Source organism: Chroicocephalus ridibundus, chromosome 3, assembly GCF_963924245.1.
Source record: "Chroicocephalus ridibundus chromosome 3, bChrRid1.1, whole genome shotgun sequence".
Classification (NCBI taxonomy): domain Eukaryota; kingdom Metazoa; phylum Chordata; class Aves; order Charadriiformes; family Laridae; genus Chroicocephalus; species Chroicocephalus ridibundus.
The window spans coordinates 27,465,989-27,490,045 of record NC_086286.1 but is presented as its reverse complement, the minus strand read 5'-3'; the positions used below and the strand labels follow the sequence as shown (position 1 = coordinate 27,490,045).

Here is a 24,057-nt window from a genome sequence, read left to right as displayed (position 1 = left end):
ATTTTTTTAAACAGCTATCTGACATTACAGCAAAGTACTATTACTAGTGGTCAATGGGTCTACAAAGAGTTAATGTAAGACACATGTATTTCTGCCACGGGATCAGTTTTACAGAAGGAGTAAGCAGTGAGCAGAAGGGGACATATCAGTGCCTGAGCAGCAGAGGAAACCAGGTTTTGTCTTATGGAAGACAGAACATAATTACAAAAGTATTAATTCCATCACTCTCTGCATAAGCATACTAAACACACATGGAAGGACATTAGTTATAAGCTGCTTACGCTTTCAAATACGTGTAATATTCTGAGCATTTCTGACACAAACATCCTCTTTGGATATCACGATAGTCCTGTGTTAACTGTACCACAAGCCTTTCAATCAGTTTGCCAGTGGAGAAGACAGCAATGCACATCTTAAAATCACTTGTTTACCAGTAACTCATCTCCTGAACCAGAGAAGCTCAATAGACAACACTCCAAGACCAAAGAAAAGTATTGCTGCTATTCACAACTTTCGTCCCCGGAAATTATTCAAGATACTCAGCCAAGTAAACCAAAACGAAACCAAAACCTAAGTTTGCTAGAAACAAGGACCAGAAAGCCTGCAAAACTGTGCACCGCCTGCTAATGCTCTTCAGGGCAGCGCACACCGTGTCCAGCCTTCCTCAGAGATACAAGAGCTTTTCAAAATCAAATCCATTCTACTAAAAATAATTCTGGACTATCAAACATGAAGAAAAAACCACACTCTCCTTTGCTTCTTTCACACATCGTAATATACACGCGTTCTCTCTCTGTGTATGTATACACATATGCTATGTCTGTATGTAGGTATGCATATATATATATATATATATACACATTTATTTTTAGGTTCACTGAGTAGGAAGAGTTCCCACTTCCAAAAGTAAATTCTTCCTTTCCCTCCACTTGATGCCAACATCCACACTGCATGGAAGCAGCCCTTGAGTGCCCCTACCAACCCATGGCTGCCTAGCTCATGGAGCAAACTGAAGTCAAGACCATTGACACCAAAACTCAGAGGCAGGGCGCAAAGGCAGGGCGACACCGATGACTCTAAGCTGGACCCAGGAACGAGCAAGCAGCACATTGCTGTAGTTCCTCGGTCAGCCACCAGTGGGAGGCAAGTGCTCACCGTGCACTGGAGTGGGACCTGCACCCTGACCTTCTGTAGGGCAGCTACACGTACAGCCCATGCAAGGAAGGTGGGGGTCACAGCCATTTTCACACATGTTGGCCACCATCTCCATTTTCAAGAAAATTCAGTTTCTTTTACAAATAAAGAGACGGCCCAAAATTTCAAAGGTGATCTTGCTAATAAAATTGCGACCATGGTTTTAGCTGGCCACAGTATTGTTTAACAAGCCACTAGTTTTTTTCGACACAGCGTTTATTGCTGTGCAAAAAGAACAGAGGATAAAATGCACAAAGAGAAGGAAATATTATAATTTGCTTTCTGCTCATCTAAATCTGTCCCCATCAGGCTAATGGAAGTTTTACTATTTATTCACAGGAGGTTAATTGGCCCGAGGGGATAAAAATCACCCTCCTATTAAAAATTTCCAGTCTATTTAAAGTAAAATTTTTCTGGAATCACTTTGAAATATTAATGCTGGCTCTTATATATTTGTTCCTAAATGCTCTTTTTTTTCTTTTTTTTTTTAATGACACTACAATGTCATTTTGGAATCTCAAAACCAATCTTGTTAACATATTCTCTTACTCATCTAAACAAAAACGATAACATACTCAAAGAAAAAGTGACAGTGTTTTTTCCATTTCATACGGAAAAGGTTGTAAAATTACTTCACTTATTTCATTGGACTATTTAAATATATAGGTATGTATTTTTGCCCAGACTATACCTAGCCAATTCAAAACCAAGACAAATTCACATAGTTCCCCCTAGCAGGGAAGAAGTTAATGGAGCGACATGTTTGAGGTTGGACTCAGCAAATTCCACCTATCTTCAATTGGAGCTTTAGATAGTCAAACAATTAGGCTCTCTCTGCATCCTTCATGGGGGAAAAAAAAAAAAGGCATTCCCTGTGCTACTGAAAGATAGCAGTAGCTTTTGACAATGCATACACTAGATAGGTGCTAAAATAAATGCAGTGTTAATGGCAAAGTATAAATGAGAAATCATATACCCTTTCCTTTTATTAGTGGGCAGTAACATGTTAGCAGAACTGATTTGAAATTGGTTATTTCTGATGCTTTGGACAACCACAGCCCCTATCCATTTTATGCGCAGATCTATGTGACCTGACATCTGCAAAATGAGGACCATAACGGGAACATGTAGCCACCAACTGTGATATAAGTGAGTAGCTCTGCTCACAACAAATATGTTACTTGGCCAGGGACAAATATGAATTTTTCTGAGTGATGTACAAAAGCTTTAGCCAGGAAACTTCTTTTCCCTCCCCACAGCTATCCCCCATACATTTGCTATGTACCCAACAGATAAGACAAAATTCTTATAAAATAGCGCTAGTTCAAATTCAGATCAATGATTGAGAGCTTAATTCTACAGGCTAAATAGTATTATTTGAACATAAAATTTTATGGTGGAAGAATGTCTGTCAACAATTAAGCTCTAAATAGCTGCAAAGTAAACAAACCAGTTTTGTTCCTCCCATCCTGAGGAACGACCACAGCTCAAAACTTCAGCACCTTAAAAGCAATCAAGACCCTACAAAGATCAGAGGTAAACTCAAAGACTGCATTACTTAGTGGCCATTCCAGCAAACACATATTGCAAATAGTCCTCTTTTCTAAGTAGTTGTTCACAGGATAAAGCTGCTCAGATACACAGACAGTTACAGGGTTAGAAACTTAACGTTCTAGAAGTCCAAATATAAACAAAATTGCTTCCCTCAAATGTGACTGCATTTGTGAGATTTTAAAATTGCCAGAACACTATATTTTACAACTTGCTGAAATTAAAGTTCATTTTAGAATTCAGAGCAGACATCTATCAACATTAATCTTGCATAAATTCAGTTTCTTTCCACCACATTTTCGTATGCAGGGTTTGGAGCAGGTAGAATTCCAAAGTATCACCATGTACATTCTGGATTTTATGAAGGTTACGTTAATTCACTATTCATAGTACTAAATAATACTAGCTGTTCTTGTCTAGGTAATATCATGAGCATAACCCAATGAACAATAAGCCAAAGGTCAGGATATTTCCTATTTGAACAGGCAACTTCAGAATGAAATATGTTTGGAAGCCTGTTTTGTACTAAACTGCTACATCGTCTCATGAGGAAACCGCGTCATTTTCTCCAAGTTTTAGATACACTTCCCTTATGCTACACGGATGTTTTATTAGGATGATGGGACTCTTAGCAGTGGAAAAAGCTAGAAGAACAAAATTAACAATTTTTATAGCTAAAATATCCCAATCCCTACGAGATCAAGAACACTTGTCTTTATACTTCTTCTCACTAACCTTCAGCCTGCTTAACACTGCACACATAATCTCAGTACATGATTTCAGTGTCACTGTAAAATGACACATCAGAATCAAAGCTTCACGTTTCTATCATAACAGTCACTGTGCTGCTAATTGAGTTTCATTATATATTTGGTTTTAATTTTCTGCTTAGCAAGGACTGACTGTTTTCTCCTCTAGATGTAATATTACCGTACAGAAGCTTCTCTCTTTCTCCATATGATATGCACTTCCATGTACAAAGCAGAATTTTCTTTCCTTATTTTGGTTCAAATTTCAGCCTTTTCTAGAAAAACATGACCTAGTTTAAGGGTTACCATTACATGGTTCTTAACTCTAAGTAGCTCTCAAGGTACTTTGAATGCAGTTCCTGCATTGAAGTGACACAACATGGCCAAAAACTGGACAGCTTGGCAATATGAACCCCTTGCAACAAAGAAATGTGAGCTACAGGTGCCCAAGGCCAGTATCATCCCAGTTGCTTTAGGATTTGACTGTGTGCTCAGCACACAGTGGATTCTGTGGCCTCTTGAGAGCTACTGTTCTCTCTCCCTTTCAAGATGCTCTTGGACCTCCTTCCACCCACCAACCCACTTGTCCAATATATACAACTCTCAGACACTAAGATTTTGCCACATACCAAATGGAGGCACAAAGGTTGTCTGTGCCTACTCTGGTGCATTAATTTTTAATACTTCAGGCTTTACACATTTTACAGTTTACTTACAAAAGAATATTGAAAGGATACTGACGGAATATTGCTTCCAAAATGACTAAATTTTTGCTAGTCACAGCAATACTCCCACTTGTGATTTTAAAACTAACCAGTAAGAAAGTGTATAGAACTATATTGCCACCAAAAATATTTTAAGCTGCATAATATTTGATACAATTCCAGATGTTCTTATGATATCAGTATTCATGACACACAGCTATTTGGCATTGTGTGTGTGAGGGAGAGAATCTCTAATACTTACAGCCAATCATCATCATAGCAACAGCAAAGATCTTCTCCCCATCTGTAGTCGGAGCGATGTTCCCAAATCCAACACTAGTGAGGCTGGTCATGGTAAAATACAACGAGGATATGTAGACCGAATCTTTGCTTGGGCCGCCTTCCCATTTTCCAAAGCCTGATGTGTTAAAGCGGTAAGGTGTTCCTATTGACATCCCCAGCTGATAGAGCCAGCTCTCAGTCCGGATCGTGTTTGTATCCTCATCGATAACTTCGTAGTCTCCTATGCTGTACCAGATGCAGGCCAGCCAGTGTGCAGCAAGCCCAAACACGCACACCAGCAGAACCAAGACTGCTGCTCCATATTCAATGTAGTGGTCCAACTTCCGAGCTACACGACCCAGCCGAAGTAGCCTGACCACTTTAAGTGAACTGAAGAGGCTACTGATGCCCTAGAAGGATAAAGCACAGCAACCATGAGAATTTAATATTAAAGCAACAATATTCATAACTGCAGTTTCCAAAGACACGATGTGATCCATCACAAATAGACGGTCATCAGATAACACTTGAAAAGAGAGATTGTGAAACATGAAAAGGTTAATGACTCTTTTTCAAGGATGCATATACGCACTCTTGTCTTCATCCACTAACATTTTGTGAGTTGCTCTCTGACCTCCCCTTTCAGATTACTTGAATAGGTCTACAAACATGTTTGTAAAGGCTTCAAGTGAAACGCTATTTATTGCACGTCCAGTTGTGCATGTAAACCATCCCTGAACATCCTGATGCTACTTAAGGCTGACTGAAAATAAAAGTGAAAGTCACTGACCATTAAACTGTACAAATCTAATGTTGAGAGGAACATAACCAGACACCTATTGAATTCACTCCAGCCTCTGGAGTCATGAACCTCTTATGGCTATTCCCGACTTCCTTATGATCCTGGGCAACATGTGTCCTCTCATGTCTCAGATACAAGACAGTTTGCATTATTTAGCTCAGACACACCAGGAAGATAAATAAGGAAGGCCAAAAAATACTGCAAGTACCTGGTGATTTGTAATTTTTCAGTGTAGCAGTGCATTTCCTATGACTTTACTTTCATATAAGAATTCATGTACCGATAATCAGTGCTCTGACATTTCTCACGTGGACTGCAAAAGCTTAACTACTTCAAATATCTGTCTAATCCCCACATCATATTCTTTTTATGACAGCTTTGCTATCAATGTAGCATTTCTGTGCTGATACCAATATGGCTCCCATAAAACAGAATTAAGCTAGCATGTAGGATTTTGTATTGTTAACTTTTGGACAGATTTGCAATTCCATGCACAAGAAGTTAAATAAAAAAAATTCAAAGCCATTTGGGGCACTAGAAGATCTGAGTAGCTTTTCATAAAAATCTTTTCTTATTTTTCTACTCCGTCTTTTCTACTCCCTCTTTACATAGAAGTCTTATTAAAATTTAAGCAGACTGGTTTAATGAGTATTTCTGGAAATGCCTAATTGCATACTTCTGGTCACCAGCTTTTACTGGAAGTTTGTTTATTCCTGCATAAATACAACTGCTTCTGTATCTTAGGCTGGTTCAATGCACTAGAAGAGATGTTTTATTAAATAATTACATAAAGCATATTGACTCATGTTCCCCAGGACTGCAGCAATGTATTTCCTTTTTATTTCATGAATTTGTCATGATTACATTGACTCATTTTCAGAGACAGATGTAATTTGTTACCTGGGAACACACTATCAATTTCTATTAAGTATTTGGACAAGATATAACACAACCAGGGGAAGGGAGGAAAAAGGAAGAACAAAAAGAGAAAAAAAAAGCAGCCTTCCTTTAAATTAGAGGTATTTACAGAAATCTAGAAAAGACCAAGTGATCTTTCATTATTTTCTATGTCAAACTTTTCAAGTCACTAATGCAAAAATTCCTTCACAAAGTAAAAGTTAATTTCCATTTCCCATTCATTCCATACCCAGCTTTGTTTTGTAAACAATGGAGCAAAGCCTTGATGCCAGTTCAGAGAATAGGACACAAAAGGCATAAGGCCTTCACTGCCAGGGCAGGGAAAGAAGGTACTTCTGAACACTCGGTATGGAGAGGAAGAGCAAAGGGGAAAACACAAAAAACTATAACATGATAACCGTATTTCAGAACTGGATACACAAGCCACAGAATGACAACAAGCACGTATAATCTCGACTTTCTAAATACCTGCATTCTGACATTACAACACAGTCTTCTGGCCGTTTTCCTCAGGACCAAGGCCCATTTCTCCCTTTCCTCTTTACAAACTTTAACAGGAAAACAATAATGTTTTACATTTGGAGAGGTCTCCAGTAATGACCTGTATTTAGCTTTATTCTCAAAGCCAAGGGTTTTAATCACTCAGTGCTTATAAGTCTCAGGCAAGGGCAGAAAAATTTTCCATCCCAACATTCTGAATATCAGTTTTAGTCTTGCTCAAAAATAGTGGTGCAAAACTTGTTCTTAAAATTAAGACTCACCGCTGGTATTTTTAAAAAAATAAATATGCTTTTTGTCAGTCAGAGTCCTACCAAAGACAAAAATAATAATAATGATTCAAGAAGGACTTAAAAGTTTGGAATTTGGTTAATTCTTAGTTTAAAAAAAAAAAAAAAGTCAATTATTAGAAATACTTGAGGACAAAAAAAAAAAAAATCACAGAAGGGGAGTTTAAGAAGTTGGATATGAAAAATGGGAATACAAAATAAAATACTTGAAATTAGGTTTAAAACATTTAAGGCAAACTACTTTGCTTTCAGAGTGCTCTTATCCTAATTTCCCTTGTGAAATTCACACACAAAAAAATTTTAAAGCATTCAAAATGTGATAGAACTGCATCATTGGGTAAAACTGATACTACCAAATTCTGACCAGAGATAGATAGAGTTAGGTTTTTTGTACAAAAAGAACTTGCTTATTTACAGAAAATAAATACTTGATTTTGTTGCGTTAAAATTTAATATTCAAATTAGTCACGATATTTCACCTGACTGCGTTGCCAAGAAGATTCTAAAAGTTCAGGAAAAGCTAAAAAAAAAATAATCATTTACTTTTATGTCAGCATTAACAGTATTTTCTATTTGATTTTCTCAGAGGAAAGGATTTGTCTATTCTAAATGGATCAATATCAAGAGGAAGAAATGCCCAGGGAAATAATTATTCATATAACTCTCAAAAATTTCTAAGCGATAGAATTTCAAATGGGTATAAACAATTTAAACTTAATAGACTGTTTCACAGATGATACAGTAGAAAAAAATCAGATCATTCTCCAATACTTTAAAACAGTACTTTTTGTCACTAAATTTAGTGAGTAATATTTTAATACTCACAGGAATAGATCTGCTGGATTCAAAATCGATGTTTTTAGATTACCACTTTCCAAAATAGAATTGCACTTTTAGATTACTGTCCATTTTAATGCTCTTATCAGTGCAGATTATTTTTATGCTTATATCATACAGATGGCTCCAAGATGTCACGCAAAAGAGCCTGAACTCAATTTATTCCTGATGCCTGTCCCACCCTCTCAGCTCTGCTTCTCCTACAACCTTTCAAAGGCAAATTAAGAGACACCCAGAGCTCCTTCTGCCCAAAGGACATAGATGAAGCTCAGTTCATGAAGAGCTAGCAATTGTGCTGCAGATCCCAAACAGGCACCCCCAGATGCTCTCCTCGAAAGGATGACCATAAGGACCTTCTGTGTGGCAGGCAGGGAAAGGACAAGACTAAGTAATAACCCACAAAGTCCCACCTGGGCCTGATTTACACAGACACAGTTCCACCTATTAGTGCTCTACCCAACAGATCCCTTCCCCTGGGGGTATGCAGAATCTAAGAAAACTCTTATACATCCAAGGTAGAAAAACAGTACATTTTTACTATACTTTGTTCCAGAATCAACTTGTGTGCAGCATTTACTTAAATATGCAACACTTACTCAAATATGGCAGAAAATGCTGAATTTCACACTTACATTTCAAATTGTTTGAACTGAATTACACGAAATGAAGATTCTAGTGTTGATACCTTCATATTGTTGTTGAGAAATATTTAATATGCTGGCAGTTTTACTTTTGTTGCCAGCGACGGCTGATGCATGAAAATGGAAGAATCTGTAGTGACTCCCCTCCGAACCAAGGGGCAAGCTCAAAGCACTGCGAGACAGAAGAAATAACTCTGTATCTGCTGATTAAGCAAACCTGAATGTCAAAAGCCCTTAGAGTAATAAATTCAACCACTCCCCCTTCCTCTCCTCCTATGCAATCTTTGCCGAGTGTAACTGCACCTCAAACACAACAAAAAAAACCATAGCGGCCTCAGGCCTGGAGGAAAGCAGGATCCACTTTTTACATTCAAAGAGAATGCCTTGGAAGTTTATGCATGAATTACTGTCAAAACTACATTTCCATGTATAATTTGTCATTAATTAGACCTACTCATTAGATACTGTGCAGATTCACGCAGATTTTCTTTTATATCTCCTTGTTTTCTGCAAGATGTGATCTACTGACAGGGCACCCCTTTGTCTCACACTGATATCTCAGCCGTGTAAGCAAACTTCTCTCCAAACACAGGATCCAGGATATCCGTGGTTTGGCTCTAGCTTTTCATCGAGCAACATAAGATTTGTACCATTACTTTCGTATCCAGAAGAAGAGGTAGAGAAGAGATGCTATGATGAAGTACTTGGTGAAGTGTTTTGAAAACCTGGGGGCTGTAGCAGAGTAATTATTGATTACTTGTGTCATTATTGTCCCCAAGAACAGTAACAGTGGACACTAAAGTGCTAGACGCTGTACAAATAAAAACCAATTGCTGCTGTTCGTTTGCCAAGCAAAATTACATTCAACTCAAGTCATTGAATAATAAAATTTCACCTAGAAAAAAAAAACAAAATACAAATTGTTTCAAGAAAAGCAATAAAAATTAACTACAAAAAAAAAAAAGTAAGAAACAATTCATTTTCCCTCCCAAACAAGACGTAGGATGAATAACTTCAGAAAAAAACTAAAATGCAACTTTCATCCCACCTCCTACAGCTATAGTAGCACTACCACTTTAGTAATAGATTCAATCTGCATGACAGTATTCACTTTTTAGGCCATTATTTACTTTCCACATGTACAGAAATAAAATGCACTTAACCCAAGCGTTAAGATTTTTTTCTAGGCTCAAAGGAAGCACAATTTACTTCCTACCTACTATCTATTTTAAAAAAGAGAAATATTCAGTATTGACACAAATCTGTTCTAAGTTTTCCAGCACTTTCTTCTCACATGTAACTGCTGAAGTTCTGGCTTCATCTCAATTAAAGGGAGATGCAGGAGACTAAAAGCTAGCCATTAAAAGAATTAGAACAAACCGAGAAAAAATAAATAAATTAATTATTTATCAAAAAAAGGGAGGCAATGAGCTGAATTTATCACTACCATATGCAAGGCAAGAGTCACAGAAAGCACCGCCTTCTTTCTTGACATTTGATTCTGAAGTCAGCCGTGCCTCAGCCTGGCTCTGCCTATCTGCAGTAACATGGCAGCCTTGTCAGGTCATTATTAGGGCTTCTCATTTCTGTTATTTGCCTCTTCTGATTTTCTTAATTAGGTCTGAGAACATGACCTTTCCTACAGATTGCCATACTTAGCAGCCAACAGATGAGACAACATTATGCACACAGGTCAAAATCAATATCTCAACCCTCTGGTTACTGCTGTGGCTTTCAGCGCTGGAGAAAGCAGATCTCTAGACTCACAAAGCTTATTTTAGTCAGACATCTGCAAGCTTGGTTAGAATTGAGGGAGAAACAACAATAATTCATGTATAAGAGCATGGGGTGTGAGGAGAGATGGAAAAAGCTGATTTTTCATTTATAAAACTATGTCCATGCTTGCCTTACACAAATACATGAACACTCAGAAAATCAACAAATCCAGGAAACAAACTCTTTTTTTTTTCACTTTGAGAGGAAGAACAAGGATAAAGATAACACATAAGTAACCTAAAGAAATCCAACTTTCCACACTATCAAATAAAAAATTTACCCCTGGCAGACAGCAATCTCCTTCCCAATGCTTCTGATTCAAAGAAGCCATCAGTTCCAGAAGCTTTTTACTTATCTTGAAGAGGCAAAACACCCAAATAAGATTTAGTGTTACTAGCATGTAATACCACTCCATCTTTCCAGTTCTAATCCAATCCCTAATATGAAATAGACTATAAAGCAACCATTTAGCTACTCAAATAAATACCCTTTGCCGTCTCATCTGACTTTTCTGCCTCAGATCGATACAAGTACGCTGAACGGGGGGAAAAGACAGAGTAACTGATCCCCGTCTCTGAAACATGCTTCCCTTTATATGCAGCGTAAGCATCACTCTAACAGCAGCTTTTTGAAATAATTCAGAATCTAATGTATTCAATTAGCTCTCCTTCTTGGACAAAGGCTATCACCATACATTATCACTGAAAATGTAATTCAGCGTTTTAATTCTTTTAGCCTTATACAGATTGAATAGCTTATGTAGGCTACTATTCAATCTTTAACAGGACAATAAATCATGTCATGCTTTTCAAAGCTATGAAGAAGTAGTCCTGAAACCCAGTAACACCCTTACTTATCTGTGACTTAGCAAAAAGGCTAATCTGAACATTAGTAGTGCAAAAGAGAAGCTAATTGTCATCTTAACAGCCACAGCAGAACCTGCGGAGCTGGTGTTGGGCAGGGACACAGCAGCACATCCTTCTCTGGTATTCTCTTTTGGGAGGGTCCATCCATCAGCAGACAGCGTAGATGCCTCTGAGCCACCCAGGTGTACAAACCTGGGGGAGACCAGGGAAGCAAGCAGAACTTAAATTAACTACACACCTTAAGCAGGCTTGGAGCAGAGGAGAGAATTTAACCCTAAATGGGTTAAATTGGGTTAAAAATGGCAGAAGAGCTCTGCAGCGCCTGTATAGAAAACCAACACAATTCAGAAAACAGAGGGCTTAGGGGAAAAGGCAGTCTGCTCCTTGAGAGGGGAGCATAAAAGAGGCGTTTCATTAGTAGCACAGGGGTTGGGTTTTTAAGGAGAGAAGTCAGAGAAACTCACATTTGATTCATAAAATGAGAGGGGAGAAAAAAAGCTTAGGCAACAAAGAGAGACACCCTGAACCAAATCCTCAAGACACTGCGAACAATAAGTGCTTCTTTGCCTCCCTGGTTTATATCTTGGCAGTCTACTTTACTGAAGACTTACTGAAGAATCTGCTTTACCCCATTTGCATTTCCCCAAACACTCCTTCCACCTACCTGCCAGTTAAGGAGTAATTCCTGCCTGGCACATCCCCTTGGGGCCATGCTGCAGTACAGAGGCAACTACAAAAGACAGATGAGCAGCCCTCCTCTTCCATGACCACCTTTCCTTTCTTTTGCACTCCACTTCTTACACAGGTCAAGGCCCCCAAGCTCCTTCTGAAGCTCCCAACACCACCTAGGAGCCACCAACACTACCAAGAACCGCCCTAGCCTTGCTCAAAATACCTCTGGCAGGTTACAGCCCATAGCACACACCTCCCTTGGGCTTTGCCATACTTCTCAGGGGTCTCTCACAAGGGGACACCCAAGTAAATCTCTACCACCACCATGGCCCCCAACCCAAGGCGCATGCTCCAGCTTTCCACTGCCCCACCTGCATACAGTAATCCAACTGTTTGATTCTTCCCCAGGAGCACCAGTAAGGAGTCACCGAGTCCAGGGGGTCTCACTAATCCTTTCTCATCTACTCTCATCACATCCAAGAACCACAATTTGCTGATATTTCCTCTATGCCTGGATCATACTCTGTCATATTTAGCTGCTTTGTTATAAGCATTACATAGAAAGTAGGTTATGACTACTTTAATTATCATTAGCCACAGAAAAATATTCATTTATTACCAGATTTATCAATAGACTCACACGCCAAACGCAGTGTTGCCTAATTGGATAGATCCAAATAACAGAGGTGAACTACACACTATTTCAAACAGATTTCATATTATAGAGCTGTTTACAGTTTAAAAGAGTTTTAAAATCATATTTTCCAGTTTGCAAAATTCATCTAACCCAAATTCTTTCTTTATGGACCCTTGTTTATTCCACAAAACTATAAATATGATAATTTATTCCCTTGCCCCTTATTGCAAGGAAATGGTAAACAAGTCTAGGGAAGTTGCATGCTTTTCAGTGTAGCTACTTCAGTAATTCCTAGATAGCTAATTTGTATTAGCATGAGAGATTATTCCACTAATAAGGTTTAAATTAATCTATTGCAAAAGTACTGCCTCAGAGAGTTGCCAACAATCTGACCAGCAACACATTCATTTTTTCCTCTCTCACAACTCACTGTTTACTTTCCAGCTACACCATGCTCACTTAGCACTAAATAGCTTAATTTACTTCTATTACTTCTGTAATGCGTTTTTTTCTGTGACTTTTTTATCATCATAAATTTCGTGCTTTCGAAGCTATGTATCTTTGTTGCCTACATGCTAGCTTCTCTCTTATTCATCCACTTAAGTGAACATTAGATCATTTATATTGAATACATCTTTCCTGGTGATCTTTTACTATGCATTTATTTCTCTTCTACCTCAACTAATAAGAGTGATAAATGGTTCCCAATTTGGCATCAGCCAACAATTGATCATAGTGTTCCATTCAAATACAGATAGCAATTACTACTACAAACTCCCTATTTCAGAGATTTATATGGTGGTGACATGACTGGATTCCACTCCTACCATGAGATTTCACAACAACAGTGTCACATGTAATAAGTCAAATTTTTTCCAATATAAATTATATCTTATGGTATTATGGCTGAAAACCACAGTATAAAATTGCTTAAGCTGACACTGCAAAAATATGCTTCAACTTGCCTTTGGAATTCAAAGTCTTAAATTGCAGTGTTCTTGGCAAAAATTGTGGAATTTTCTTTAAGCCTGTTGTTTATTAAATCTGCTGATTGATGTCTAAATACAAAAAGATAACATTATTCCCCAAAGCAGGTGGTATTTTCTTAAGTGAGGAATAATACTAATTACTGTAAAGGATTACTGACAAACGTTATTGTGATCATTCAAATTCAAATCAGACTAATACCGCGTGTTTTAAGGGCTGTGTAAATTTTAGAGCAATATTTTCTTTTCTTACTCAAACTGTACTACAGCATGATGTATTGTCTTAACAGTAGAAAGTCTAAGGCTAACATTAAGTTGATTCATCAGTCAGTGGAATATTTTCTTTTCTTGAAGTTCTATGGTAGGTCAAGAAAGTATTTCATATATATATATATATTCCCACATAGAAAAGCCACGAGAAACATTTATAACTTCTCTTTCATTTGAGTAACAGCGGAAATTTCTCTACAGCTACTCATTGCTTCATTTGTTGAATTCTGTTCATGTCTGAATATGAGATACTGTACTGTCTCTTTGAGCACAGCACTTGAGATCAGAAGCTTCATACATTCCCATATTTAATTCTATGGCCTTGAACAAAGACATTAATGTTTTTTCTTTCCTCTTCCATCTGTAGAATGTGGCTATTCATACTTAAGTGCCTCTTGTATTAATTGTAGTTATTAATAGTTGTATTAATTAATAGTTAATGAATTCAAAGTATTTTTGTGGACAAAAATATTCTCAACAGTGCAGAGAGGAATCTGGAATTTCAATTATATTAAAAAATTTGAATTGAAAATATACTGATGTTCCAAACTGCAACAAACCCAAAGAATTTTGAAATTGCCTGAAAAACGCAGAAGTCACACTCAATTTTGTTTCAAGAAGATATTTTCCATTATATTTTACAATGGAATAATGAAGTAAATTGCAAAAGAAAATTTTACTTCAAAATAGAAAAAAATTCAATATCAAAATTTTTTAAAATTAGTATCCGCTTGTCAAAAGTATTGATCAACTCTAGTTTCATGTGCTATAATTAATCTTATATTGGTGGATTGCTTTAAAGATGACAAAAATAGTTTCACTATTAATTTATCAAGAGCTAAGTGATGGGACAGTGTCAAAATTACGCAGAACCAAAAGAGCCTCAACACCCTATATACCCAGCTTTTTACTTCTTCAGCTCCAGGTCCCATATCCCCTGCAAATCCATTCATTGTCTCCATCACAGTAATTACAGCATTCTTAAAAACAAATTGACTTGTCAAGTTAGTTCCTCCATGACATCCTCAGTGTCTTCAGTGATGTTTCTTTTAACAGAGGATGACAGCGGGCAGAGAAAAAAGTGAGCTTCCACCTGCCCCAGTCACCCTTCACTATAACGACTGAAGCAAATCCAGGATTCTATTTCCTCCTGTTTAAAATCATATATGGAAAAGACCAAAACAGGAAACTAGCAATTCATATTCTTCATCTCATTTTATCACCACTGTTGACACTGGGTATCATTTAATCTCTGGTAATTTTTTTTAAGAGTATTCACATTAGGACTAAAAAAAAAAAATTCCCACAGTGGCCATGGACACCTGCTAACTCCAGTCTGATGGCTCCAAGGGAGCAAAATCAAAGTGACACACAGATAACAATCCAGTTTGGCTACTTACACCTTCAGCAGTACAGCCTCGCAGCTGACTTAATCCAACTGCAAAGTAATATGGTGTGTAATCCAGGGTAAGAGACAGGTAAAATTTAAACCAGCAAGTTCGAAAGAAAGGGAGTTGACCCTCTAGGGAATGCTCTGTACAACAGAGAAGAAGACATAAGGCAAAGCCTTTCTACTTTCAGGACTCCTTGAATGTGGCCTTTTTTTTTTTTTTTTCCTCTTCTTTAATAAAAGGCTATCTTTCTCTCTACAGGCAGTTCATGAAACAGTGATCAGCATATACTGTCCTAAATCCCCACCTGATGTGCACTACATTATTCCGCTGGCATTGCTGGCAAAGCCCCTTAGGTCCTGTAAACCAGTCCATGAGCCCTTAATAGAAGTACAGCAATTTACACCAGTGGAAACTCTGCTCTAATGACCCCACAATGATTTATACCAGCTAATGTCAGAACCCACTAGGGGAAATAGAGACGAACCCTCTTGAAAGGACAGCACTAAGAAAAATGATTTTTCCTTGGGCACGATAGCTAGAATAACTAAGACTAACACTGTTATACTGATTAAGGGGACTGCTGAAGAGCCATAGGAAAACTGAAGTACCAATCAGCTTCTCATTGTTACAAGCCAACACTGAGACGGCGAACCTGGAGAAATTCAAACTCACACAACAAGAATTTCTCTGCAGAATTGGTACCATGAGTCTGAAAGAGCCTGTGCTCGGCTTAAGGGCTGTCACAGCCACTGGTATAGACATTTTCCTTGGGGATGTTCTGTAGGTCACATCACCAGTCTACAGTTATGAAATGTTCCTCCAGCAAAATCATCAGCAGGTTGCTACTATCTGTGCAGCAGGTGAGAAAAGCTTCCTTCCTTTTTTTTTTGCCCCCCCCCCCTTTTTTTTTTTTTTTTTTTTTACACTCTTTCAGTCAAAATGTCAGAAACTAACATAGGGCCACTCCTTCCATTGCTTTATCAGTGCCATGGCAAAGTAATACGTGAAAGCCCTGCAGAGTACTCTGCAGCCTGTGTCTTTTTTATGACAAACAAATATTTAAGGACAGGTCTCACAAGGCTTTCTTGCTCGATCTCATTTGTGTTATTTCAGTCTGTAGCTTTATATAAAATGAAAACCTCTCTAGGGAATTAAATATCAAATAACATCATGTTTTTTCAACTACATTCAATATTTTGACTACTTATCCTCCAGTCATTGAGAAAAATACTTTAAATCTGATAAAAAATCTGTGTAGTGTATTTTTACAAAAGTAATGCGGTTTTATGTTCTTACCCAGATGTTTCACTTGGCATAATTTTCTTTTAATAGCTAGGTTGTCCTTTATAACATGGGCATATTTTAAAAGGACTCACAAAATTAAATTTTACAGGCTAAAAATTAAATACCAAGCACTGATGAGATGCATATGTATGTTACAGGTTTAGTATGTGTCACAGATAAATACAGACACACGATTAGTTCATGGTATGGATTTTATAACATGTAATTAGAAAGTGGACTGATGGAATCCTCTTTAAGATTTTATTAACAATTCATTACTTCTCTGAACTATTTAGGCATGGAACCTTTATATATTTAGTTTAGGAATATTTTCTTGGCAGCCTGATCCGGTAGGAGAACAAGCAGTTAAAACAGGGTAGTATTGTGGTTTTAAGTGTCTGAATGTTAGTTCTTTTGCTGGCTTGTGACCCGTTCCCAAAGAAATGAGCAAGAATTAAGAAAGGGTCTAGATTTCCAGATTTCTCCTTATCTTTTCTTCTAATTATGGAATTACCAAACAAGCATCAAAACAGCGTCTTCAATTGCTTCACCTACCTTTGAAACAACTGTTGCCAAACAATGCTGCATGGATCACCAGATACCAGCACAGTACTTTCTGGTGGTCTAAGAATATTTAGTGAGTCACTGCCTGCCTCTTTGCCATTAGAAGCAGCTGAGAAAAGTGTATCGCACTTCCCAATTGTTTCTGTGAAGAATTGCGATTAGCAGACATACCCGGTTCGGTCACCAGTGAAAGCAAGAGAACCCTGCCCCAAGAAACTATCCTGACCCACCAGTTCAAGCTATTCATGGTAAGTCAGATGAAGCAGTTTTTCTCAGTGCTGTACAGAGGTTCTGCTGTCTGCTTCCTCCTGGCCTCCTGAACTCTGAAGATGTAGAATGAAGGAAAATAAACATGGATTTCTGACACCAAAACCCCAGCCTCTCCCCGTGCAGTTAAAGATGGATGCTTCTGGTTAGGACTCATCAGCAAACAACTTCTGCACTGAGCGCAGCTACTAGAGACACACGTACACCAATTCAATATATCTAAAAGCATACACTTCTTTCTTCGCTCCACCACCTGCCCCCAGCCATTAAGTAATAATTAATGGGTGGAAGTGGAACTAGTATACTGACCTCATCAACGTTCTCAAATGCATTGATGACATCATACGGCAAGCATGAGAGCAGATCGATGACAAACCAGGTCTTCAAGTAATTCATGCGAATCAGCTTTGGGTCAGAGATCACCTCTCCGGCTGGCCCCACAAAGGTGGTATGGAAATTAAGCACAATGTCTACCAAAAAAATGACATCTACGATGCTGTCGACTACTAGCCATGCCACATTGTTCTGTTTGGTTTTAAAGGAGACATTGTAAGGGACCAAGATAGCAGTGTAGAAGGTTAAAATTAAGATGATCCAGTCCCAGGTAGTCTTGAAAACACAATAATGCAAAATTATATGCGGCGGAGTCTTTGGTGCCTCTTGTTTGTACTGCGGGAGGATTTCAGAGCCCAGCTGCAATACCTGTAGTCACAGAGATTTCAGGAGAAAAAGAAAAAGTGCTTAATTTTTTAACGTTATTATTCACATTGTAGATTCTCAAGCTCAGTTCAACAGTTGATAAAAATACATGTCCATTAACTCCTCTTATCACCACCAAATGGTAAGCAAGTCAGGATAAGTATTCTGTTACACAAATCAGCATCAACCTAAGAACAGCTGTTTCTTTTAATGCCATTAATTAATTTTTGACACTAAGCCTAATGTGCTGGGTCTCCAAGACATTTAGAGAATAGACAGCTCCTTCAGCCATCTAAATAGATAAGACAGATAAATGATGGGCAGAAAGGCAGTTGCAAATAGAAATCAATGGCAAAACCAGGAACAATACTGCAGCTTCTGACTTCCAGTCCAACACTGGGCCCACTGGACCACACTGTTTTTCAACATTGTCTATTTAATTCTTCACTATACTGAATCTGAAATAGTCTTATACTACAGCCTAACATGAATGCACGGGCCTTTGTTCCCCTTCTCTGGGCTGTGCAGGAACAAAGCCTATCATTAGCCTCAATAAACTCATTTTGAACTTCAACTTTTCATTGAGAGAAGATCAGTGCCTTCACTATCTGATGATGTACAGTTGAGTTACAATACAGTTAGGTCTGAATCCTAAAAAGCGCTAAAGCAAAAGATGATCTGTCAGCATGTGTTTTAAAACCTGGACCTCAGGCTGAGTACGTGCTCCAAGTGTTTTACGTAACTGCAATCTCAATTAATGCTGCCCATTTTAAGTCTACTATCTCTCCAGTTCTGCAAACGAGTGCAAAAAGAGTATGATCATGTATTTAATTCTTGGGAACTAAAGTTTCTTTTACAAACCTATCAACAAGAATGTGTTTGTTTACACCTATTGATATACACAAGGGTGAAACCAACATGAAGAAACTGTCTCCAGATAAAGATAAGTTAAATTTTAAAATGAAATTTGCCCTGAACGAGTTACAGGTGAAACCTGAAAGGAAGGTGAAGGTTTGCTTGAGTGAGAAGTGTTTGCTAATGCCAAACTCATAGAACCTGGGAGAACTATTTAGGAGCATGGTTCCTTTTTCAGATTTATTTACACAGAGTTCAGAGCAATAGGGAGCTGAGAAGGAAATTAAATGGCCACCTTCTCAGGGAAAAGATCAGAAAACATTGCTATAATAGGCAGATGCCTTCCTTTCGTGCTCTTTATCTCAGCTTTTTTAACGTCAATTATTTAGACACGCATTTTCATCTGCAAGCTTTTCTGAGTGCTTTTTATTATTCTTTTTTTGTGAACTGGTGGGCTTTTTTCCAACAGATTAAGCCAAAGGGGACAAAAGAAAACAATCAGCTACAAGAGCCCTACTTGGACAAACCAGCCTCAGATCAAGTTCCCTGCTGCTTTGAACCTCACATAATCACTTACTCTTGTGCACAACAGGGGTGAGGCACTGTCAGATCACAGGCCCTTGCACGTGTGTAAATGACAATGGGAGTTGCAAGCCTGCTGACTTTGAGCCCAGTATGTTCTCCGGCATGACCTGCTCAGAGAAACTTGCACGTTACCACAGAGGCGTCAACAATTGAAAAAAAATAAGAGGACTTGCTATTTTTGTTTCATTGAGTTTCTAGAATGACAGCAAAGAGGGAATAGGAACATTTTCCTCTAAGTAGAACCCCTGCAGACCAAACTAGGACTCAGACATGTCCACTGCAGTATTAAGTTCTCTGCCACTCCTGACACTCATTCACACGGGTTCTCCATACTACAAAAAAAAAATTTTTTTGAAAAGTCACCTTTTGGTGAGAGGAGCTGGAAGTAGCACTGGTAGTGACTGGAAGAGGCGTAGGTTGTGTACTGAGTTAGTATGTGTACTCAGAGCAGCGTTCCCTTCTAGGGGTTTTTTGCAGTCCCAGCAACAAATGTTAGGATGTCTTTTCTTGACAAAAGCTCTACCCCAAGACCAATATTGCAAATACGTCCTGCCCTCCCTTTTGAACATCGCAGCAGTACCTGAATCAGTTGGACAGCACTGAGCTACTACTGGCTTTTATGAGGATCTGCATGAGTAGGAGCTCTAACATAAGATCCCAAGCCTGAAATATGCTTCACTGGACAAGGAGACTCCTCTGCAATACTCACTCACTGGAATAAGTGATCAGCAAAACCAAGCAATTTCTATCATGTAGTAACATTTTTCACTTAGTTAACTGGATTTCAGTTGTAATGCTGAGATCTTACTAGCGTGGGGAGATTGTATCACCCCTTAAATGCAGGGTGAAGACATAATTGATTCTTTTGCAATCACATGCCTCCTAGAGCTTATTTTTTTAGCCTCTGATATTATATGAAAAAGTCAAACATTTTTGGTAACCGTCCTAATCAGCACAGGAGCCTCAACCATGAAACACTGAAAAAAAAAACAGCTAGCTCTTGTCAGATTGATTACATATACATAAATTCTAGACTAAGAATTGTATAATCTAAGAATTATAGAATTGTAGGGGTTGGAAGGGACCTCTGGAGAACATCTAGTCCAACCCCTCTGCCAAAGCGGGTTCACCTAGAGCAGGCTGGACAGAAACGCATCTCCAGAGAAGGAGACTCCATTTTGGCCACCGCTGGTCTCTTTGTACTCCAAGAACTCATGGAAGTTTTGCATCATCCAAACTAAAGTTAATCGAAAATGTAATAACGTATTCCCATATACCTGAATAATAGGAACAAAGGTAAGAACAATCTCTGTTTGGCAATAAAGAAGGGGCTAAATTATGGTGTCCGTTATTTTGCTGTAAATCAAAAAAAATTACAGTAAAGCTAGTGGAACTGCAGGGATGTAAAACTGAACTGAAAGCAGAGAAAAACAGACTGCTAGTTTCAACTTGTTAAGAAAATAAACTACTTTGCTGCTTCAGCGTTTTAAAATGTCATCACCAAATACAGAGCACTCTCCCTTAGCTGAGATCCAAAGGGCTACATCACAGGAAGATAAAAGGATTGATGTCTCCTTCCCTTTTTATTTAGAAAGTAAATGTATTCTAAACTATCTGAATGGCTATGGACTTTACTAATAAGCCTTTTGAACTTCCACTGCCACCTTGGAGTCTCTGGTTAAGCTCTACCAATGGCTATTTAAAATTACTAGGAGTCGTGACTTTAGCTGGTCTCCAGCAGAAAAATGTGCACCAGCAGCGTAAGTGTGAATCAAAAGGAAGGGCAGGAGATGGGCATCAAGGAATGACATAGGGATACCAATCACTTGCAAGGTGGAGAAAGTCACCCGCAGCAAGCCTGGGGTGTCTTCAGTCTTTTGTTTGGGTGGTAACAAGTTCTAGCCCTGGCTCCCTCTCACTACATCGTTAACGCGCACCTTGTGAAACCACTCCAACGTCTTGCTGTCATTGCTAGAAAGATGAACTGTCATGTCACAGCTTGAGATGGAAGAAGGGCATTGTCCCAGCTCACGCTACCTCTCCCCGGGAAAGGCCACTTGCTTTACAGATTGGCAAAGATCTTGCAGCCTCCAGGACTACCAGCCAAGAGCATTCAAAGCCACCAAATTCTTCTTTTCATTGAAGGAAGAGAAAACTCCTTGTAACAACACTTAATCATCTCAGAGAACAAGCATGTGCTGTTAGCATTAAGTACAACAATAGAGCTCAGTGCTGTACAGAAATAATGGAAAGAGGTCCACATGGCTTAGTGCTAAAGCTCTAGGCTTTGTCAGGTTTCTGCACTGGAAGTTAGAAGAGCTCTTTTTGCCACTTTTCACACCAAGGGCCAGACACAGCCTATTTCTTCACCATCCTTCCAGACACAGATTGGGAGCTATAAACCCCGTGCTCTGTGCACTACGTAGCAAAGCCAGGTAGATGCAAAGAGAAGTACCCTCTGCCCTATTCCAAGGTGCTCTTGCTGTACTCTAGCCCCTGGGGAGCATAGCACACACCGGAAACACAGTATTTGCTGAAGCAGTCAGGTGTGGTTACCCACCCACATGAACTAACTAGATTCAAATTGCTTGTAAAGGTACTTCTCCTGGAGAAGAAAACACACCCAAAAGATGAATATAAAAATAATCACGAAGAAAATGTACACAAACTATATAAACCAATACACTGAGCTCCCACCCATGTGCACTGAGCAAATATTTCATTACTATCGTTTTCTAAATGAAGGAAAGAGCCCTTTTGGGTTTGGAAGACTTTTCTCTATTATGCAGTTATACCATAGTAAAAGAAATATTTGTTTCAGAAAGTTGTTAATGAAAGTATTATTCCAATTACTTACGATTCATCAGCCACTACAGTTGTATTATCTGTGTTTATTATTTGTGGTAATGATGCATGATGTTTTAATAGCTCTCTAAAGATGGAGAATATTATTTCAAGAGCAGAAATTACAAATTTCATCATGGGTTTCACAAGGCTGTATTCATTTTTTTTTAACATAACAAAATTTTAAAAAATCATCCTAGATTTGTTAAAAAATAGTGAATGTATCACTAGTCAGGAGTCATAAAAGTGCATCAACAAGTGGTTACAATGATTTATTTATTTTTAAGACTGCATGACTGAGGGAAAAAAACCCACACAAACAATCACTCATTTTCAGCTTAATCTCTCCCTTTTGTGTTTTCAACCACACATATTTGCTTTGTCTCACTCTCCCTTGCTTTTGTTTTCACAGGAGCCCACACAAATTGCTCCCAAGCCAAGGGCTAGGTGCTAAGCCTCAACTTGAAGTAGATTTTAATGGCAGTTATAAGTCCCTGGTAAACAAGGTTTAAAAAAAAAAAAATGCCAGAAGTTCCATTATTAAGCAGTGCTGCTAAGCACCGTTATAATTTTTCTGCTTTTATTTCTCATAACTATCACATTTTTTAAATTATGACACAATCTTGTTTACCCAGAACTGCCTGGTAAATACACAGGATACATCAGCTAACACCTTAGGTGCAGAGGACATACGTACTATGCAGTGAACAGGAAGAATGATTCCTACAATCAGCTCTTTTGTGATAAAGCCACAGAAATATATCAATTACTTTATACTCTTATAGCAAAATGTACTCTCAGAGTTACCTAATACTCTTGCATTCATTGCATAATTAATTTAAGCAGTTTTCGTATGACTGGTAATAGAGAAATCAGGCTAAACAAATCTACATATACTGGCAAAAGTTGGAGACTGAGGCTTGGCAGACATTGCTTGTATTATCCACGGCCTGTGGATAAAGCAAAGTAGTTTGTCACTGACACCTTTCTTAAACTAATATTTCATAAACAATTAAAGAAGTTGTAAGCTTTTGTGGCAGGCTCCTGTTTTGTGTTTGTACAACACCTTGCCCCACTCAGGTTCTAGGACACAACTGACTCAGATATTAAAAAATATGTGATAAAGAACTAAGAGCAACGCAAATAATTCCAATAAACAAAGAGCCTTCTCAAGCAAACAAGACTGAAGTGAAATACTACAGTGAGTGGGAAAAGAAAAAGGATGAATTTTAATTTGAACTTAAGATTTCAAATGGGCTACTGCAGAGATGAAGAAAAAAAGAATTTGAAAATACAACAGGGAACAGTTAGAGATCCCATGTTCAATAATATTGAGAGATCTTTCCAGAATAAGAAGCCTGGCACCCCATGTGTCTTCGAAGGAAGAAAAGTGTCTGTATGATTATCTGCACTCTGCTTTTCTCTAGTGTGGTTCTATTGACTTAAGTGGAATTACGGCAGATACACAACAAGGTATCTAACATCACAGTTGGGGCTAATGTTCTTTTTAAAATAATGACTGCAATATTCAGTCTGCAATTAAAGAAACTCATTTCAGACATGTAAACTGTACACTTGCCCTTTATTATTTGTAATGAATCAAGTAGCTGAGCCAGTTAGAATACTTGCAAAGACTTGTTGGACACATCAGCTTGCAAGAAGTTTCAGTAACGTATAGTCACTTAGGTCCAGACTGAGGTTCACAGAGCCAAACAGAATAACCTCAGACCCTCTGCCTTACATTCTACTGCCTACATTTTAGCATGAACTAAAATTCAAGGGTAGACATCTAAAGAGAAGGAAGGATTATCTGATGCTAAGCCTTGAGGATTAGGAGGGAGGCTATTCCAAATTCCAGGACACTAAAGTGACGTCAGGGTGGACGTGTGATA

The 24,057-nt window shown here is 38.3% G+C and overlaps 1 protein-coding gene across 2 annotated transcripts in view; it reads right to left on the bottom strand.

The window, feature by feature from the left end:
• Positions 1–24,057, bottom strand: part of KCNH1 (potassium voltage-gated channel subfamily H member 1) — a 192,365-nt gene that overhangs the window by 134,184 nt on the left and 34,124 nt on the right. For both annotated transcript variants that reach the window (XR_010070239.1, XM_063328529.1), the window contains exons 6-7: positions 17,492–17,884; positions 4,461–4,890 (exon numbers count right to left, since the gene is read on the bottom strand). Coding sequence is in view for 1 of the 2 variants with exons in the window: in XM_063328529.1 (XP_063184599.1) it covers positions 4,461–4,890; positions 17,492–17,884 (823 nt within the window). In the remaining variant the exon portion in view is untranslated. The remainder of the gene's footprint in view (positions 1–4,460; positions 4,891–17,491; positions 17,885–24,057) is intronic.